The sequence below is a fragment of the Aristolochia californica genome, unplaced genomic scaffold (genome assembly GCF_029961685.1).
Source record: "Aristolochia californica isolate CCGP_79_NKW_82.1479 unplaced genomic scaffold, dmAriCali1.0.hap1 SCAF_5, whole genome shotgun sequence".
Classification (NCBI taxonomy): Eukaryota; Viridiplantae; Streptophyta; class Magnoliopsida; order Piperales; family Aristolochiaceae; genus Aristolochia; species Aristolochia californica.
In genome coordinates, this window is record NW_027182214.1 from 7,017,993 (window position 1) to 7,038,474 (window position 20,482).

At 34.6% G+C, this 20,482-nt stretch overlaps 1 protein-coding gene across 1 annotated transcript; it reads left to right on the forward strand.

The window, feature by feature from the left end:
• Nucleotides 1-5,341: 5,341 nt before the first annotated feature.
• LOC137965626 (small ribosomal subunit protein eS8-like) lies at nt 5,342-8,444 on the forward strand. Its single transcript, XM_068811900.1, has 5 exons — nt 5,342-5,450; nt 5,512-5,584; nt 5,868-6,201; nt 7,741-7,907; nt 8,010-8,444. The coding sequence occupies exons 1-5, from the start codon at nt 5,447-5,449 to the stop codon at nt 8,092-8,094; spliced, it is 663 nt and encodes a 220-aa protein (XP_068668001.1). The 5' UTR covers nt 5,342-5,446; the 3' UTR covers nt 8,095-8,444.
• Nucleotides 8,445-20,482: the final 12,038 nt, after the last annotated feature.

Here is a 20,482-nt window from a genome sequence, read left to right on the forward strand (position 1 = left end):
ATGTTTATTTTACCTAATTTAATGTTTAAGTATTATATTTTAATTAAGTATACTTTACAAGTTACTAATTCTCTTATTTTCTGTGTTTTCCTCATTTGGGGGCACTAACACTGGAAATTGTTTTCCAGTGCACATAAACTTGTCCAAACTAACACCCATTTCGAAGATGAAGATGAAGATCAAATTTTATGTTTGTTGACTAACCCCCCCCCCCCCCTAATATAATATATAATTCAATTAATTAGTATATTAATATATTTTAGTTATACATTAAAGTAGTTATTCGTGTAGTAATAATGTTTGTTTTACCTAATTTAATGTTTAAGTATTATATTTTAATTAAGTATACTATTACAAGTTACTAGTTCTCTTATTTTCCATATTTTTCTCATTTGAGGGCACTAACACTGGAAACTATTTTCCAGTGCACATGAATTCGTCCATACTAACACCCAGTTCGAAGATGAAGTTCATATAGATGAATGAAATGAAGATAAAGATGAACTTCAAATTTTATGTTATGAGTTTACTTTTCTTTTTTACATAGTCTGAAATTTTTTACTTAGAAAGTTTTGTTTCCTAATTCTAGATTCCAAGTGTCCTAAATCTCCCTTATTCCAGAATTATCTCTTGAATAATTTCTTTGTAAATTGGTCAAGTTGTGTTAAATAAGTAATTGCCTTATTTGAAAAGTTTATTTTTAGAAAGTTTCAATTATTATGTTCTATCTCAAAACTTTCTTATTGTTTTAAGTTCCCTAAATCATCATGTTCATAGAGGATTTTTTTTACTTCCCTCTTGAATAAAAACATTGTCACTTTTTATCCATCTACTGGTCTAATAGCCACTTCTTCTTACTTGGAAGTATGAAAAGTTGCATTGTGTGCCACTTTCCTTTTGAAATATGAGAGCTACTTTCTTCAATTTGTTTTCAAAGCAATGTTTATAGACCCACTACCTAAAAAGTATAGGAGTATATGCCCAACATCCAGCTTGAGTCAACTCTTTTTATTTTTCACCCAGGAGGTGTTTTTTATTTTAGCTACCCTTAGAAAGTGAGTAGTCACTTTGTTGTGTCCTAAAGTTTTGTGTTTCAGACTATGACCATTTTAACTGGTGTATAGAGTTTTGTCATACGGGTAGGAGCGATTTTTCTTCTCTAATCGTTATGGTGTGCAAGTTGGGTCTCTTGGTAAAGAACTAAAAGATCCCCAACTTGAACGAGAGAAGTAGAAGAAGAAATACAAGATAAAGGTAACCAAAAATAAAGAATTTCACGTGTTGTGGTAATGAAGTTTTATTTGTCTAGAATATCCAAGTAAGGGGGAGACAAGATGAGAACTAGATGAGAACAAGATGATAACAAGATGAAGACTACAAGCAAGATGTGGACAATAAGAAGATGAATCAAAGCAAGGCAATCGAAAAATTTTTTCAAGCCACACAAGATTTGAATTTCTTTTTCAAGCACACAAGTTTCTTGACCAAGATTATTTTCAAAGTTGCAAACACCAGCTTGAGGTGGAGTGTTAAGAGACACCCACGTGTGTAGGGGTGACATGGTTAGTAAATAAGGAAAACTTTCATAGAAATGGCATAAAATTATAATTATGCAAGTTGGTGTATGTCCTCTTATGTTCATTTCCTTTTGAAACATGTAGCCCTAAGGACAGCGTAGTTATTATAAACGTCTTCACACAACTATAAATATAACCTCGAGGCATGGGGTAGAGCATTCAAGCCTCTTCCTCTTGGCTCAAATTCGTCCATACACCTCTCTCTCTTTTCTTCTTCCTTCTCTCCCTTGGTTTCCTCTCTCTCCTCTCTCCCAAGATCTAGAATTCCTCTATTCTCTCCTTCCCTTGAGATCTCTTGTATTTATGTCTTGTCCCTAGAAATCAACAAGAACTTATAAATACCCCTCCAAACACATTGTGAAGAGTAATGAGAGCATTTATTGGTAATTTATTATATTCAACCAGTGTTTGCATTTGAAATTCCTTCACAAACCATTTTTTAGAGAAAAGATCCACAAACTTGCACAAACTACCTATCTCCCTCAAATTCTCAAAGCATACTAGCAATTCAAGCTCTAGATACTTGTCTCTTATGCATCAAAAGTTGGAAACTTGGAATTCTCAAGGAGAATGCTCTCTCCGAATTTCTAAGGTGTATGTTTTCCTTTTATTTTTGTATTTTCATTGGTTCTTCTCAAGGCTGATCTAGAACAAAGAAATTTAGAAAGGAGAGCTTGCTAGAGTTAGAAGGTAGCTATGTAGTCTCAAGGAGAGATTTTTAATCGTGTATTTGAGCATACATGTGGCTTAATAGATAGTTGAAATTCTTTTTATGTAAAATTTCAGCTAATAGAGCAATAAGAGAAATTTTTGTGAGCAAGGGTTCTTTGGCGGTGATTACCAAAAGGGAAGCCGAAATCTCTTTTTAATTTTAAAAATTCTCAATTCTCCCACCTCTTGAGAAGCCACTGGGCAAACAGTAAGATTATCACTTTGTAAGAGAAAAATTACAAGCTAGTATTATAGGTCTCAAATATGTTTCTTCTCAAAGTTAGGTTGTTGATAGTTAACAATAAGTCATTGCAATAAAACCACAAAGGACCACATGTTCCAAATTGGATGTTTACACCAACATGAGGGGGAGTGTTGAAAGATAAGTGGGAAAGTGGTATTATTATAATTTTTCTTAAGTTAACTCCTTATTTTCCAGCACTTGTAAGGAGGGGCACTTATGTAATTATTTGCTTTGAAAAGTTTATATAAATCAAGAGGAGGAGGAGGAGGAGTTAGGGACTTAATTCTTGAAAACCCTAATTTTTAAGAAAAAGACAAGTATCTTCCTCATAGAATTGTTTTGTTAAAAAATTTGAAATTTGATAATTGGGACATATTAATTTAAAGTAAGCTTTCATATAGCTTTTAAGCAATGTTATTAAGTATACCTAATTAGGGATGGCAATGAATCAAATGAGTAAGGAGGATTTACTTATCGAATATGATTACCCAAAACTAGCTTCCCTAACCATTTATTTATCTAATCACTCCCATATAATTAAATGCATATAAAATAATATAAAAATGAAGATATAAAAACTTCATTTGAGTATATTATTGAATTATTTTTATTAAACATTGAATAAATTAATCCGTCCTCTATACAACTACTTTCTCTCACTTTCATATGGAGAGAGTTATTACACAAGTATCTTTCTTTTATTTGAGTAATTGGGTGATCAAATATGAAATAACTTTAAAACTATTCAATCATCATAATTGGAGGGGATTAGTTAGTTGAGTTGGGTTTAATTTTACGTGGATTGAGCTAATCAACAATTAGTGATCAACCAGGTTATGACGATTTCTCAGTTAAACTGACTAGGTCATCAATTGATCGGGTCACGTGTTGGAGGGTGGGGTTGTTGAGCTAGTGTTGACTTCCTTCTTGATTTTGATGATAAAATTTTTTAATGGAGCTAATAATTGCAATTCTAGTATTTCATATGCATTTCCTTCAAGAGACACAAAACTCAAAGGTCTAAGCAATGAATCGGCACAAGCTTCTCAAAGACCTCGAGCTCCATAGAATGTCAAAGTGTTCTTGAAGAAGCACCCTCAAAATGAAGAGAAAAATATAAGACTAGAGTTTAGGAAGTATTGAAAACATGTCAAAACTCAATCAATGTAAGAAAGCAGACCAATTCTTCCAAAACTTGAGATACAGTGCAAATTTTGGAGCTTTAAGACATATCTGCACTTAAACATGTTTTTACCAAAGTATACATACATTTCACATAGGTTAGAATCACTTAGGATCACAAAGTTTCATACTTTAAAAATTCACATAGTGAACTGGCATTGGAATAATTGACCAACATTTGCCAATAATTAAGTAGCCAGAAGTACACATGCCAAAAATATAAAGCATGATTGATCAACCAAGGTCGATTGACTAATCATCCATAACATGGCTAAACTGTGTTATAAAGCATGGTCGATCAACCCAAGTGGATTGATCGATCAAAACTGTCCAAGCAAAATAAAAACATGTTGATTGATTGATCAACCTCCTGAGACTGATCGATCATACAGAACTTTGTCATCCAGGGACGTAAAGCATAATTGATCATATCAAAGCCATCGATCAACCATACTTATTATGCACTACCTATAGGAATTCTTATTGCTCGATCATATCTTGTACATCGATCAATCAACTAAAAATGTCAAACCCAATGAGAAGATATTGATCGATCATTCCATCGATCAATAAGTCAGTTTCTGATGAAATATAGTTGAAACACTCGATTGACCGATCAATCACTTTACTTCGATTGATTAATGTGAAATCAACTTTTTACAAATGGGCAAAAAACAACTAGTTTGGCTTGGAGAACTTATAAATACCCACTAAACCTCCCATTAAGATATTAATGAGCTTTTATTGGCATACCTACTGTAATTAATTAACATTATCTTGAAATTCCTTGCAACGTCTTATTTTGAGAAAGAAATAGCCCCATTTTGCAAAATATTCCATTCCTTTCTCAGTTCCAACTCCTTACACATTGTGCATCAAAAGTTGGAAGCTTGGATCTCTCAAGGTGAAGGTTATCTCTCCACAGCTTAAAGGGTGTAATTTTTACCTTTGTTTGTAATTTTTAATTCTTGATAGGTTTATATAGGACCTTGTTAAATCTAGATAGAAAGGCCCGCTAGAGCTGGAATCTAGTTAATCTCTTGGACAAATTGAATTGTAATCGTGTATTCGAGCATACACGTGGCTTGCAGGAGAGTCATAATCTTTCTTATAATTATTCAAACTAATAGAGTGATTATTAATGAAATTTCCCAAGCACGGGTGTGTAACTGTTGTCTCTTTAATTGTATTTTTGTTTACTTTATTTTTCATACAATTTAAGTTTAAAATTACAAAAACTCAATTCATCTCCCTCTTCATAAGCCACTTGGATCAACCGGGGTCCCATTGGTGCTAAAATAACCCCTCTCACTTATTTTCTAGGTCATGGAGGGATAGTTTCCTCACATAGCCATGGCTCGATTAGCAAAGCCAAATCATGCAATTTATAGGTTAAATTGATAGGCACAGTTCGAGTAATTATTTTTAACTTATTGTACTCTTATAATTTCTATTTGTCATTAAATATAAGTTAAAAATAATAAAAAAATAAAGTAAACCTCAATATGAAAGTATAAAATAATAAATCTATGTAAAATAAGAATAATTAATTTTAAGTTAAAAAATCAAGGTTATTCTGGTAATTGACCAACATATGGAGGGGAAGGAACGCTACTAGGGTTTTATGGCTGCCTTCTGAGGACGAAAAGCAGTCCGCGCCTCTCCAATCTCCACCTGAGCCGACGGAGGGCGAAAAACTGTAGCTGGGCGTCTTCCTCATTCACTAGGCAAAATGGGTAATTCCTAAACTCTCTCTCTCGATTCGCCTCAATGCGGAATAACTTGGGATTGCCGCAGGTATTTCCAGGGATTCAATGCATAAGAGGCGCGCCACTGGAGGTAAGAAGAAGGCATGGAGAAAGAAGAGAAAGTGAGTTCGGTTCTACTTTTATAATGTTCCTGTTTCGTCCCATATATTAAAATGCAGCTATTATGTTTATTTTCTCATTTTCTGTTTTTAGTCCGTGGTCTTCTATTTGTTTTCTCGCTTCAGAGGTAAAAAATTTCTTTTCTTCGAATCTTTCCTCTCCTTTATTGGGCACTTCATCGTGATTTGCAATACCGTTTTGTCTTTTTGGAAGTATTTGCGGCTTCTTGTTCTTGCAGCGTAGTTAGTTTCTGCATTTCTCTAGCTAAACTTTGAACATGTGAAGGTACGAGCTTGGGCGTCAGGCTGCAAATACTAAGCTCTCGAGCAACAAGACCGTTCGGAGGATTCGCGTGCGTGGAGGCAACGTTAAGTGGCGCGCCCTGCGTCTGGACACCGGCAATTATTCATGGGGAAGCGAGGCCGTCACCCGCAAGACCCGTATCCTCGACGTGGTTTACAATGCCTCTAATAACGAGCTTGTACGAACCCAAACCTTGGTCAAGAGTGCCATAGTGCAAGTTGACGCTGCACCCTTCAAGCAATGGTACCTGCAGCACTATGGTGTTGACATTGGGAGGAAGAAGCCATCAGCACAAGCAGTGAAGAAGGAAGGAGAGGTATTATCTTATTATTTGTCAACCTTTATTAGTGATTTATCCGAGTGACATGTACAGACTCCTCAGCGGCCCTAAGTTTGGAGACCTATATCTCATTTGTGCATCTCTAGGTAGTCCTTTTCTCCTCTTGTGTTAGCAGCAAAGGAGAGGTGTTTCTTGGTTTTTCTAATGTGGGCTTTTTTAATATGATGAAAACAATAGATTTGTTGTGTTCGATGGGAAAAGTAAAGATTTCAATTATTTTATTTAGCTTTTTACACTGTTGAAGGTGGTCTCTTTCTTTATTTCTTTTTTTAAAAGGTGGTTTCTTTCTCAGTGCTAGGTATTCCTTTATGTTTTACTATTAATGCTATTGATGCTTTATTAGATGGTCTTAAATTTCTTGGGGTTGTATATGCTTTGGGCATGTATTGGTGTTAGAGGAATACTGTTATCGAGAAACTCATGAAATGCATCCCCAAATGGAGTAGTGTGTAACATTAAGCTTGCAACTAAGCAGTTCTTGGTAACCTGCACGTGACATAGATACAAGCTTTATTACTTTACAAGTGAGCCTTGGAGTGTGCCATGGCCAGTTTAGAGTAAGCTGAGACCTAGGCTATGTCGAGTTATGAAATTTGTGATTGTTTCTTCAGTTTCGAATGATATAACTTTTGTATATTCATATGTTTTAAGTTGTACACCACAAATACTTAAAGGAAGGCTCTGTTGAAGTATGAGCTATTGGAGGTCTATAGTGAGTGTGAAAATGTAGCATTAGATGGAACGAACTCCATATGATTTACAATATTTTTTTGCATAGGTTTCATTATGTCATGATATTAATGTTAACTAATTCACAAACTCCACTTGGATTTTTAATAATAGTTTTAATTGCTTGGTTAGTCTTTCTGCATTTCATATTTGTTCATCTTCCCTTTTTCTCTTCCAATCAAACATGGACAACATCTAATTTTTTTATTTTTTTTAAATTTTGATTATGCACACACACATCACCTTTAACTCCTGGTGTGACTTGAACCTAATACCTCATGCTAGAATACTACCACAGGCCCAAGTCACATCAAAGTAAAACTTTTTGCTCTTTTATGTGGTTGAAAATCGATAAAGTTTCCAAGTATATTAACCATCTTGTAAAATAATTCTTATATCACCAGATGCACATAAGATGAGGTTTACTAAAATATGGAAGAAGTATAGTCTGTTGCTTGATAGCATCTTGGACTATATTAGCCTGTCTGCAATTACACTAAGAGATGAGGATTGGTATAGCCTATGGGTCCTGAACATGTGGTGAAGAGGTTTATTGCTGAAGAGATTTCTGCCATTGCTGATGAAGGATTGGGTGTGGTACAACATATTGTTCTTACTTAAATGAAATACCTTCCTGTTTTATGACTGTGGATCTGGTCAATTATATGAAATAATGGAAACTACATTTGGGTTGACATTCCACTTACTGTTTTTATGCTATACACTTTCTCCTATGATTTTATGTTCTCTCTATTTTTCTTAATGATGTTATGTGATTATGTTCAGGAGGGTGAGGCTGCTCAAGAGGCAAAGAAAAGCAATCATGTGACAAGGAAACTGGAGAAACGTCTTGAGGGTCGCAAACTTGACCCTCATATAGAAGAACAGTTTGGTAGTGGCAGGCTGCTAGCTTGTATTTCATCCCGTCCTGGCCAGTGTGGTCGGTCTGATGGGTAAGTAATAACAATTTTTGTGCATTTTTTGTTGTATGTATTCAAATAAGAGTTTTTGGTCACCTTTATATCGTGCTGGTGTCGTGCAATTGTTCTTGACAGATATGTTTTGGAGGGGAAGGAGCTGGAGTTCTACTTGAAAAAAACTCAGAAGAAGAAGGGCAAGGGTGGTGCAGGAGCTGCTTAATGAGTTTTTTTTTTCAAGTTCATATTCCCATTTTTGTGTCATCTTACTGTCTTTGACAAAGTTTTGAGTTGGGCCAAGTAATGGTAAGACGGGTGACTGAGGTTATATAGTTGGGATCTGGTTTTATGGGTTAACCTGAAAATTGCAGACTTACAGTGGGTAGCTGAAGAGGTAAAGGATTAGGAAGTTTTAGTTGAAACCTTTCTTTTTTTTCTAGGATTCTGCTATATTTTATGGATTGATTTGTAAAGTGAGGCTCAATCTATCTTTTAAACCTCGTACTTGTACTAATCCGAGCAAGATCCATTGGTCTTCTTTCAGTTTGCAAAATTAAACTACTATTGACCTGAGACATGCATCTTAGAAATGTTTTTTCAAATTATTAGTTTTCAAGAACTCTTAACTTAAAAATCTTATTAATGATCTGCTATGGAGTTGCTTAAAATTTGAATAAGCTTTTTTTTGTTGTTATTAGTATAATTTTCAAGGAGATAATAAACAAATTATGTGTTCTGGACTGCGGAATCTACTAGCATTTAAACTTGGGCAATTGCAGGAGTAACTTGATTAGATCTTGTATCAAGCAAGCACTGGACTTGAATCAATTAAAACTGGGTTGTTTTGAGTTATGAGATGTCTTTAATGAGTTGACTCGGATTTCAAGAGTCTAGATGTAATGGTGGAACCATTTGAGTTGAGTTGTATGGAGCATTGAGAAATTCGAATATGTCATGCCTACTCATTCACAAAACCGAATCTATCATGGAGAAATGGAGAGACGCAAGAGGAATAAAGAAGTTATTGACTTGTGTTTTAAACCTCCATTTGAATGTCTATTTATAGATGAGTAAAATTATAATATTAGAATTATGTCTTTTAAACATAAATTAATTACATCAATATCATCTTTATATGATGACTATTTATTTATCATAATGCCACCCAGTGTTGGCCTTTTTCTTGGTTTATGGGCTTGAGCTTATCTTTTACCTCTCTTGAATGTGTGGGTCTTACTTGGTTATGTGGACTTGAGTCCATCTTCAAATACACTTGGATTTGTAAGTTTTCCTTGATTGTGTGGATTTGACCTTATCTTCCAACGCTCCCCTCAAACTGGGGTGAGATAACATCATAAACGCCCAACTAGCTGCAAATGGTGTATAAGTTATTTTCGTAAAAAATAGCAGTCTATCATATTTTCCAACATTCTCCCTCAAGCTAGTGGTCTATTTGTTATTGTTAAGAGACCTAACTTGTATAGTAATGGTGAGAGAAAAAATCACTTTAGCTTATAACAAAGCTCCATACTCTAGTCAAATGGTCAAAGTCAGAAATATTCTCCGCTCAATTTGAAAGGCTTGTGGGGCAAAGAATCAACCCACTTTCTCAAGATAGCTAAAAAAAAATAGATATTGGGTGTACAATAGACTTGACCTACGCTGGATGTTGAGCTCACTCCTATCCTTTGTAGGTAATGGGTCTATAAGTATTATTTAAATTTGATTTTAACAAATAATAAGAGGGTAATGGGGAATCACCGAAATATAATATGTTAGGGCCACCATGTGTGTGTTTCTTCATCGGAATAACAAATGTTGACAACAGTCAACAATCGAGAAGTCATTCAATAATAATGTCTTAGTCAGAGAGACACAACAGCAGTAGTTGAAATGGGGCTGAACCCAAATAATATATACCAAATAATGAAAGTTCTTAATTAGGACATATGAAATAATTCTTAGGGAGTCCATCTGAAAGTGCACCAAATAATACGTTGACCAAGTAATAATAATCTGAGTCAATAAATGAGTCATGCTGAGTTAGGAGACCAGGACCGAGTTGCTGGTTCGTTGGTTCGGGTTGCTCGACAGATTAAACACTTGGGGGGGTTAGTCAACTTGAAGGACGAGATGATCTTCAACCGCATAACTCCCTTCAACACTTGAAGTCGTTAGTGGAGCGCAGATGAAGCTTCATCTCGATGTAGGGGATGAAGGTGTCCTTCATCTCCACGGTTTAATTTCCTTCATCTCAAAAAAGGCCTTGTTTGATCTTCTTTGAGTTGAAGGACGCACGACACTGGCTTTTCCCCCTCTTTCTCCTCGCACCCCCCCCCCCCCCCCTTGCGCGTCGTCATTTCTCGTTTTTTCTTCCTCTCTCCCGCACTCCCTCTCTCGTCTCCCTGCGCCCCCGACGTCGTTGCTGCCATAAAATCGATCAGATTTTCATCTCCGGCCACCGTCTCAGCTCTCTCTCATCTCCGGCCTCATCTCTCGGCCTTGCCCTCTCTCTCACACTCCCCTCTCTCGTCTCTGTGACTCCCTCTCTTCTCTCGGACTCGCTCTCTCTCGCTTCTCTCGGACTCGCTCTCTCTCGCTTCTCTCTCTCTTATCCCTCCCGACCTCCCTTTCTTCTCTATCTTCTCCCTTTCGGCTAATTTCTACTTCGATTAGGCATCGATTTCCTCATTCGACATCGATTTCACCCTTCGGCTTTGGTTTTCCCCAAATTTCAAAAGGTATGCCTAAACCCTAATTTTTTTCATTAAATTAGTTGTTTATTTGATTTAAATTTATTTTTAGTGCCCAATTGGGGGTTATTTGTGCATTATTGTGGGATTTAGGGTTACGGTTTATAGTCTAAATTTTTTATTCGTGTATGGATTATTTTTAGGGTTTGTTGCTTGGTATTTAAGGGTCCTGTAATTAGGGTTTAGGGTTTATGGTTAATGATTTAGGGTATTTTAAGGGTTAGGGTTTTTAAGGTTTAGGGGGTTTAGGTTTTGGGGGGTTTTGTGTTTTTAAGCTCTAGGGTTTTTTGGGTTTAGGGTCTAGAATTAGGGTGTAGGGTTTAGGGCTTTTAAGGTATTAAGTTCTGGCATTAGTGTTTAGGGTTTAGAGTTTAGTAGGTGGTTTAGGGTTTTTAACGTGTTGGGGGGTTTTGTGTTTTTAAGCTCTAGAGTTTTTTGGGTTTAGGGTTTGGAATTATGGTGTAGGGTTTAGGGTTTAGGGTCTGGAATTATGGTTTAGGGTTTAGGGTTTAGGGTCTGGAATTATGGTGTAGGGTTTAGGGTTTAGGGTTTTTAACGTTTTGGGGGTTTTGTGTTTTTAAGCTCTAGAGTTTTTTGGGTTTAGGGTCTGGAATTATGGTGTAGGGTTTAGGGTTTAGGGCTTCTAAGGCTTAGGGGGTCTAGGGTTTAGGGTATTATGTTATGGAATTAGTGTTTAGGGTTTAGAGTTTAGTAGGTGATAGGGTTTGACTTTAGGGTTTGAAGGTTTATGGTTTAGGTTTTATTAGGGGTTTTTTAGTCCAATTCAAACAAGGTTGAGTCGCCTACACGGGCTTCCATTAGCCAACGAAACCCGACCCCCATCACCGACGAGGTACAGTTTGTAGTGATTGCGAAGTTATATGGGGCTCTACCACGGGTGTTCGGTGAATTTGGACTTGATGTGTGTGTTTTCTCATTGTTTAGTGCATATACAGTAGTGAAAATAGTTTAATTAATTTTGAAATGTTTGAGAATGTTGTTGAGAATTTTTTAAGTGCTATGGAATGTTTTTGCCATGTGGTGAGGAGATTCAGGTGTTATACATATCCACCATATGGTATTCTATTTTTTATGGTTTGTGTTTCTGTGATGGGTAAAGGTTGTCTGATAAAGTTTTTTCCATGAGGGTCGTCTCGGATTTATATTATACATGGCTACAAGAAGACAACCGATTGGTTGACCACATGACATTTGGACCTTCGAAGACGATAGCAAAATGCTCGATCTCTTGGTCGAGTAGGTTAATCTAGGGAACAAGTTGCCTAACGGGGTATGGAAGCATGAGGTATATATGAACTGTGTTAATAAGTTCAATGAAGACGTAGTCAATAAAAAAATTGTTGAGCAGGTGAAGAATAGAACAAAATCATAGAAGAAAACATACCAAACAATAACGAGTTGTATCAACACTAGTGGGTTCGGTTGGGATGCAACCACACAACGAGTTACTGCATGTAATTCTATATGGCTTTACTACATAAAGGTCAATAAATCATGATGTACTATAAAATATTTTTATGTTTTGCGCGTTAGTATAACTCTAATTTTATTTTTTTGTTTTTGTCATAGGTGGAGATTTTGCTCATGCAGGGATGTATATTATTTTCTAGCATGAAGAGAAACAACTATAGTTTGTAAATTTATAATGGATTTATAGTTTTTATTTAGATTATTGTAAATTGATAGTGATATTTTATTTAATTTTGTTGTTTTTTATTATTGTATGGAGTTTATTTATAATGTTTTGCAGTGTTTAGACTATTTTATAGAGTGTATAAACAATTTCATGGAGTGTTTATGGAATGTATAGACAATTTTATGGAGTGTTTATGGACTGTTTATGCAGGTATTATGTATATTGATTATGCCCAATTTTAAGTAGAGGTCATGTCAAATTTTATACATGTATTATATACATAAATTATGCTCAATTTTAAGAAGAGGTTATGCCCAATCTTATACATGTATTATAAATATAGGTTATGCCTAATTTTATGTAGGGATCATGTCCAATTTTATGTAAAATATATGCATAATTTTATATACAATTTATTTGATATATATTTTTTGAAAAGTTTTAAATGTATGTTGAGGCTCGAGCTCGGCTCAAACTCGGTTAAAATTTTTGGGCTCGAACTCGGTTAAAATTTTAGGCTCGAACATTTAAATCAAGCAAGGCTCAAACATAGGCAGGTTCTGGCTCGGCTCGGCTCGATGCCACCCCTAATTGTGATGGTCTTGAGGATGTGGGTAGCCAAGTAACATGCTTTCAAAGGCAGAGTGCATTAGAATCCACAAAATCCACACAATTTCGAGATGTCATATTGACTTCCATGTGGAACGATAAATGATGGTTGTATCTTATTAATTTTGAACATGCGTCGTTTATATGTACTAAACTTGTAACTTGATGATTTTAATATTAAAGGCACGAACTTGTTATTTGAATAATCTTTCTTTTAAGTTCTTAATAAAGTTGTATATGTATTTATTTATTATTTTTGTTCAATTTTATTACTATATTAAACTTCATATTTAAGTCTCTGGTAAATAAAATATAATTAAAGTATGCATTTGATTAATTAATTACTTTTAATTTTATCAAAATATATTATTAATTAATACCATGTAAAAAAATTATCTTATGTTATTAATATAATATTTTTTATTTATTAATCATATTTATTTTTTATTTACTCTATTATATTAGTGATTTAATAGTGGCAAGTAAAATATTATTAACTCAAGCATTTTGTTTAATTAACTTATTTTTATAATTAATAAAATCAATGGTTTTAAATTTCGAAGATGAAGATGAAGATGAAGATGAACTTGTCCATACTAACACCCTATTTCGAAGATTTCGAAGATGAACTTGTTCACAGTGACACTCATTCTAAAGATGAAGATCATGAAGATGCACGTGATAAAGATAAAAATATAAAAATGAAAATCAAACTTTCGTTTTGATGACTAAACCCCCCCCCCCATAGTGAGCTTTCTTCTTCCTCCCCCGCACCAAAGCGTAACAGACTCGGCGGAGTCTGATGTGGTAAGCTCGGGACGCTGGTTCAAACCATCACCTCTCCTCTCGGAAGAAACAATATTCTCAGTGGATGAAATAATCCAGCGAAGATCTCGGAACGACGGTCAGGCAAAAAATAAACCAGCACCTCTCCCTCATGTTTCAGCTGCGGAGAAAACAGTAATCGAAGTGGAAAAAAATAGAGATGGCCCAGTCTCCAGAATCATCAACGGAGCAGGAGATCTTTCCAAACAGAGCAATAAATCAGGCCGATAATCATGGAAAAACAGAGAATGAAAATCCGAAGATCAATCCCGAGACAACGATGAATCGACCAAGAGTCGTGATCTTTCGAGTAAACCGAGGATACCAGAGAAGCCAGCAAAGGAGGACTGAGTTATCTTCCGTGACCAGTAAACACAGTAACATTCCAGAATTAAACCAATCTGACAGAGAGAGGATTAACCAGTGGAACCACCAGAGAGACAGCGAAGACGAGGCAGAGTGATTAACAGAGACAATAGAATGAGCTCTCGGAATCAATCAGAGCAGAATCAAATAATCTCACGGATTTGATGGCTGGCTGGCTGTCTTTTTTCGGATTAACAGCCGTAATATTTCCGAAAATAGTAGAAAAATCCCGGAGAGGCAGCAACGACAGTGATACGGATTTGCAGAGAAATAAACTCGATGCCCGTAGAAGGCCAAAACACATATGCCAGCCAAAGGTGTTTCCGAAGAGAGCGAGAAAAAAAATCTGGATGCTGGCGGGATGACAGAGATATCGGGGGCGAGCTGCAGATATTAGGAAATTAGCGTTTCTTATTTTAATTTGTAATATATTTATTATTTAATTATATTTATTATTTAATATAATGTGTCATCTAATTTTGTTAAGCCTAAAACGAAAGTGGGCCAATTGAGTAAATACGATAGGGAATTATAGAATCCTATATAAGAAAACCCATTATGGTTATTGTCCCCAACATACTAAATCACAACTCCTTCTCCTCATCTGTCGTTCGTATCAATTGTCGCAGAATTCCACAACGAAGGTGATTACTTGGAATGGATCCAAGTATTTATCCCGAATCTTAATATTCTGGCATAATGTAAATTCTAAATTAAAATTTAAGATTACGGTTTTTCTAACAAAAGGTCCACTCGTCGCCAAGTAATATGTTTTTTGTCACTTCTTCCAATTCTGTAATTCAGACTACTCAAAGTGCATTCATGGGTCTCCCTTGGGCAAAACAGTAGCAATTGGACAGAAGTTTGGGCTGTCCTTCTAGAGTTTCATCTTTCCAACCACATGAAATACAAAAGGAATCTTCTGAAAAGTCAGAATGTAGTTCGTCTCTTCCTCATCCTGGCATTTGGGATCCCAATTATAGTGATGAGCTGCTTTGACAAGAGGATGCGTCTGATTTGAGCTGCATTGCCTACACCCTTTGGCTTCTGCGATTCTAATTGATACAGTTAGAAATTTTGACCAGGAGAGCAATCAATCGCCGACAAGAGAACAACAAAGGTTCAGGCATATTCTCACGGACATGGCAATCAACCAGAAACCCAAAGTAGCAATATAAGACAAACAAGGGGGTTTTGGAATCCTAAAAATCATACATATGAGTCCTGAAAATCAATGCTCTAATACCATGTTGATTTTCAAGACTCCATGGATTAGTTCATGGAGAAAAGGAGAGACGACATATTGGGGAGAAAACAAGAGGAAGAAAAAGGTTATGGATTTATGTCCTAACCCTCCCCCTGAAGTTCTATTTATAAATGTGTAAAACTATAATATTACAATTATACCCTTAAAACTTATACTAATTAAATCAATATCATCTTTATGAGATAACTCTTTATTTACCATCATGCCACCACGTGTGGGCCTACTCCTTGGTATGTGCGTTTGAGCCATCTTCCATATCTCTTGGATGTGTGGGCCTTCCATGGTCATATTAGCTTGAGCCCATCTTCCTACATACCCCAATCAAATGTCCAAATCATTAACATCGATGAACAATCAAGATATCAAGATTGAAGAGACTTGCTTGCTAGTTGATTGATGGTCAAAGTCTAACTTCTCAAAGGTCAAAGTATGAGGATTTAGTCAAGGGGTCAATCAATGGTCAAAATCAAAATCAATTACCGATATTGAAGTTCGACCAACGGTCAAGATGAAGCAGATTATGCGAGACACAACCAAGATTAAATAAAAAAAATAACACCATCCAAGTGCCACCGAAGCCGGACATAAGCAATGAAATGGCATAATATTTTCATTAAGCCTATGAACTAGATTTCATTGTGACCTTAGGGAATCCCACATAGTGGTTGTGAGAAGGACTTTCCTATATCTACTTGGAACATCTTATTTGGGACTTTTGTACTTAAACTCCTCTACCATTGATCTAGTAGAGTCCTTCGACACAAATTTTGTTAGTTGCAAAATTAATAGGAAGAGTTCTAGTTGTAGCAGCCAATTACGTTAAAACATACTTGTTTGTTTGTTTTCCAAGAAGTAACATTTAGTTGCCTTATCTACCACCTAAGTTGACTACATAGCTACCAAAAATTGTTGTGCACAACCTTTATGGATGAGACAACAGCTAGAGGATTACAATTTAGAGCAAAAAGAAATTGTCGTCTATTGTGACAACATGAGTGTTATAACCCTAAGAACCCAATTCACCACTTTCAGTCAAAACATATTAAAATCATACATCATTTCATACGAGAGCAAGTTCAAACTAAGATGATAAAGGTGGAATTTGTTCCTACAGAAAATCAACTAGCTAAATTTTTCACAAAGACAATAGGATTTGATTGATTCTCTAAGCTAAGAGGAGAACTAGGCATGTGCGACCCACCTATATCTAAGTAGCTTGAAAACCATAGAACTAAGAATCATATCTCATAAGATTCATGCTAGAGGACTTAATATATAAATTCTCTCATGAACAAGAATGTTGTAACTACTCCTCAATTAAATGCATATTGATCACATGACATCAGATTTATAATTATCATAAGTCATATGAGATACACAAAATAAGTGTAACATAAACCAAAAATTAAATAATTTATCATGTTAAATTTCTCAATTAGATAAAAAAAATAAAGTAAAACTTTGATTAAATAAACTTCCTTTTGGTGGAATACCAGGCAATTCGAAACTTTTTTGAATGATACTCAAGAGAAGAACATTCTAGAAAGATTCATAGAATTAGAAGAACTATTGAATTTGGATGAAATGAGAAAGGAGTGCCTAAGATGAGAGAATCATACAATCTACTAAATGTAAATTCATGGAATCAGCAGAACTTGGTACTCCTTCGCCAGATTGCGAGCTCTAATACAAACATGGAAACATCTATCTCAAGTAGAGCAGTTTGAATCATCAAAGCAATATCCCAGGCATTACTCGTGACTACAATTAGTTTCTTTCAGTTGACCTAAAAGAATTAAATTAGGTTTTTTAAACTAAATTTGAGCATCGGTAAACAAGTTTATTTAATTTCAATTCTAAAGCTCAAATCTTACCTAAATGTGTTCTATGCTTTAACGATTAGTCTTGCTCAATTGACCTAGAAGAATTAAATTAGGTCTTTTAATTAATTTTGAGCGATAATAAATGAGTTTGATTTAATTTAAATTTTAAAATTCAAATATTATCTAAATAGAAATTAAAGCAAGTACTCCAAGAGTAAAAACCAGCTAAATAAATTCTAAAATTCAAATCTTACCCTGAGAGTTTCTATTAAATTTAAGTGATGATAAATTAGTTTTTTTTATTTCAATTTTTATCATGGAGTTTGTATTTTTTTAAGCCTTTTTAGATCTGGGACAATCTAGAGTTAAATCCTTGAAGATTATTCTTGCAATTCATATGCTTGCTTTTTTGAAAAAAAAAATCGAGTGCTTAAGTATGCAAGGTTGAGAAGAGAGTCAAATGAGAACACAATTAGGAGAAATTTCGTCTCCTTCATGATGGCATCATTATTTCATCAACCCACTTACTTTCCAAAAGAAGTGGTCTCCTACAACACACTTCTCTTATGGGGCATCAAGCTTGTGTTTAAAACTTTGGCCCCTACCCTGTATCAATTTAGATTTCTGTTGTTGTTTTTCATTCTTTCGGAAAAGGGATAAGAAAAATGATATCTCATCTTTGCTCTTTAGGGATGAGGCAGTTGGAGCAGCGATTATACGAGAAGCTGGTATCCTTGTGTTTGATATGTAAGCATTATTTTTTTTTTTGTCAAATTAATGGAAAAGAGAAATATTTCACTAACTTGTTGTAATTTGAGCACATGAGTTTCTATTTATAATAGAGGAAACAAGTACAATCCAAATATAATTAAACTACCCTTGTCCCAGCTACACCATAGTTAAATACTAAAAAATAAGTCCTAGAACAATTAAACATCTGAACATAAATAGAAGACTAACATAACTAAAATACCTTTAGCTGAGACTCTTCTGTGAGACCTCGTTCCATGATACTCATCTTAGACTACACCATATTAATTCTAGCTATGTGAGACTTCTTAGTGTGAGAGTCATGCAAGACGCTTCCATAACTGCTTTTCAATATTCCCCCTCAAGTTGGAGTTTATAACTTCAGCTTGTAATGAGGAGGATTTTTGGTCTTCAATCTTCATTGTCGAAAACTTTTTCATAGATGTTGAATATTTATTATCTGTTCTCCCTTTCTTGAATATTTTGGTCCCATAAAAATTACCACAACATGTAAAACAAAATACATTTTTCTTGTGCTTCTTCTTCTACTTCTCCCCTTCAAGCTGGGGATAAAAAGGATATGGAGACCCAGCTTGGACAAAACACAATGTGGGAGAAGAAAATCACTCCTAACTGTTTGACCAATAAAAAATGGTCATAGTTCGAAACACACATGACTCAATTTTAAAGGTGGAAAAATAACCCAACTTTAGGGCCCAACAAATAGACTACTCACTTTTTAAAGGTAGCTCGAACACAAATCACCTCTTGGGTAAAGAACAAAAGGCTTGACTCAAGTTGGATGTTAGGCACACTCCTATACTTGTTAGGTAGTGGGTCTAGGCATTGGTCTGAAGTGATAAAAACACAAGATGAAATATTGAAGAAATACTAGAGGCAAACAACTTTAACCGGAAACAGGTGATTATGCAACACTCATACTTCCAAAGTGACCTTTTTTTCTGCGAAAGTAAGGGAAAATAATAATAGAACTTAATAAATTTGACCAAGTATAACTTTTTTTGGGTGACCACAAATTTTTGGAGTTAATTATGCAAAAAATACACAACCAAGTAACACAAACAAAGCACGATATTGCATACCTTGACTTAGCACATAATGGAGAGACTGAGTCTAACCAAAATTCTCTTATTAGAAGATAAATTTGGCTAAAAAACTCCGATTTTAGGAGAAATTGAAACTCAATTCACGTCAATGAATAGGGATATAATAGGAAAATGAGAGGTTTTTATCATAACTAACCCTTACTATTTCTAATATTGATATCTCCAAAAATATAACTCAGAATTATAAAAAAGTTTGTTGTTAAAGAAACTAGACTCAAAGAGCTTTAAATTGATACCTAATTTGACCAAAAAGATTTGTTTTTGAATCTTTTATGACCTTTTGATCTTTTTTTTGGGTAGCTCGACCCTTGTCGACTCCAAGGTGAATATCTCCATATGAAAATATAATTTGATATATTTCATAAAAATATAAATTTTCTTTATAAAATATAATTTTTTTAGATAAATAATCTGATATATTTTGGACTCTTTAATTTGGCCGAACTAAGTAGTTTTTCTTGTTTAGCTAGCATGACTATTTTTTATATAGATATCTCCCTCTATGAAACTCAGATTGAGAATTGGTTGGATATATAAGAAAATAACTTATAGATATTTATTTTTATATATAATTATCCATATAAAGTCTCGTTCTTGATGGTATAAAATGTCTAGAAAGTTGAAGTTTTGTGCTGTTGCTCGAACCTCTCTTGTAGTTTGACCTTTGTTGCTTCAAATATCGATATCTCTTTGTAGAAAACTCTGATTGCCAAAATTCTTCTTGCGTTGGAAATTAGACTTAGAGATATTTTTTTAAATATATAATTTAAAATATGAAAATTTTAGTATGAAGGTGAGAACACCAAGAAACTAATGGGTATTGAGACAAGAAATAAAGAAAAAAGATAGAATTCAAACCTAAACTACTAGAGATGATAGATCAGAAAGGATCACATTATCTTTGTGGGTTGATCAAGTCAAGTCACATAACCCACTCTAATACCATGTTGAATTTCTAGAAAAGAGAAATATTTCACTAACTTGTTGTAGTTTGAGTACATGATCTTCTATTTATAATAGTGGAAACATATAGAATTCAATTACAATTAAACTACCCTTGTCTCAGTTACACCCAAAGTTAAACACTAAAAAATAAGTTTTAGAACAATTGAATGACTGAACATAAACCGAGACTCTTTTGTGAGACCTTCCATGAGACTGTTCTTAGACTACACCATATTAATTTTGGCTCTATGAGACTTCTTACTTTAAGAGTCATATACGACTCCTCTATACATGTTCCTATAGTTTTGAGATATCATTGGGGAGATGGAAGCGATTAACCCTTTTTTACCTTTTTATAATTTCTGAAATATCTTTATAAGATAGTCATCTTCTCTTTTTACTTTCAAATGTATCCATTTTATAATATATCAAAGTTAAAAAATACCCTTTAATCTAATTAATTAATTTGTATATGTTGATTGAGTTAAC

Coding starts and splice junctions, on each gene's coding strand:
- LOC137965626 (XM_068811900.1), top strand. Junction 5,585..5,867: donor GCATGGAGAAAGAAGAGAAA/GTGAGTTCGGTT, acceptor GAACATGTGAAG/GTACGAGCTTGGGCGTCAGG. Junction 6,202..7,740: donor CAGTGAAGAAGGAAGGAGAG/GTATTATCTTAT, acceptor GATTATGTTCAG/GAGGGTGAGGCTGCTCAAGA.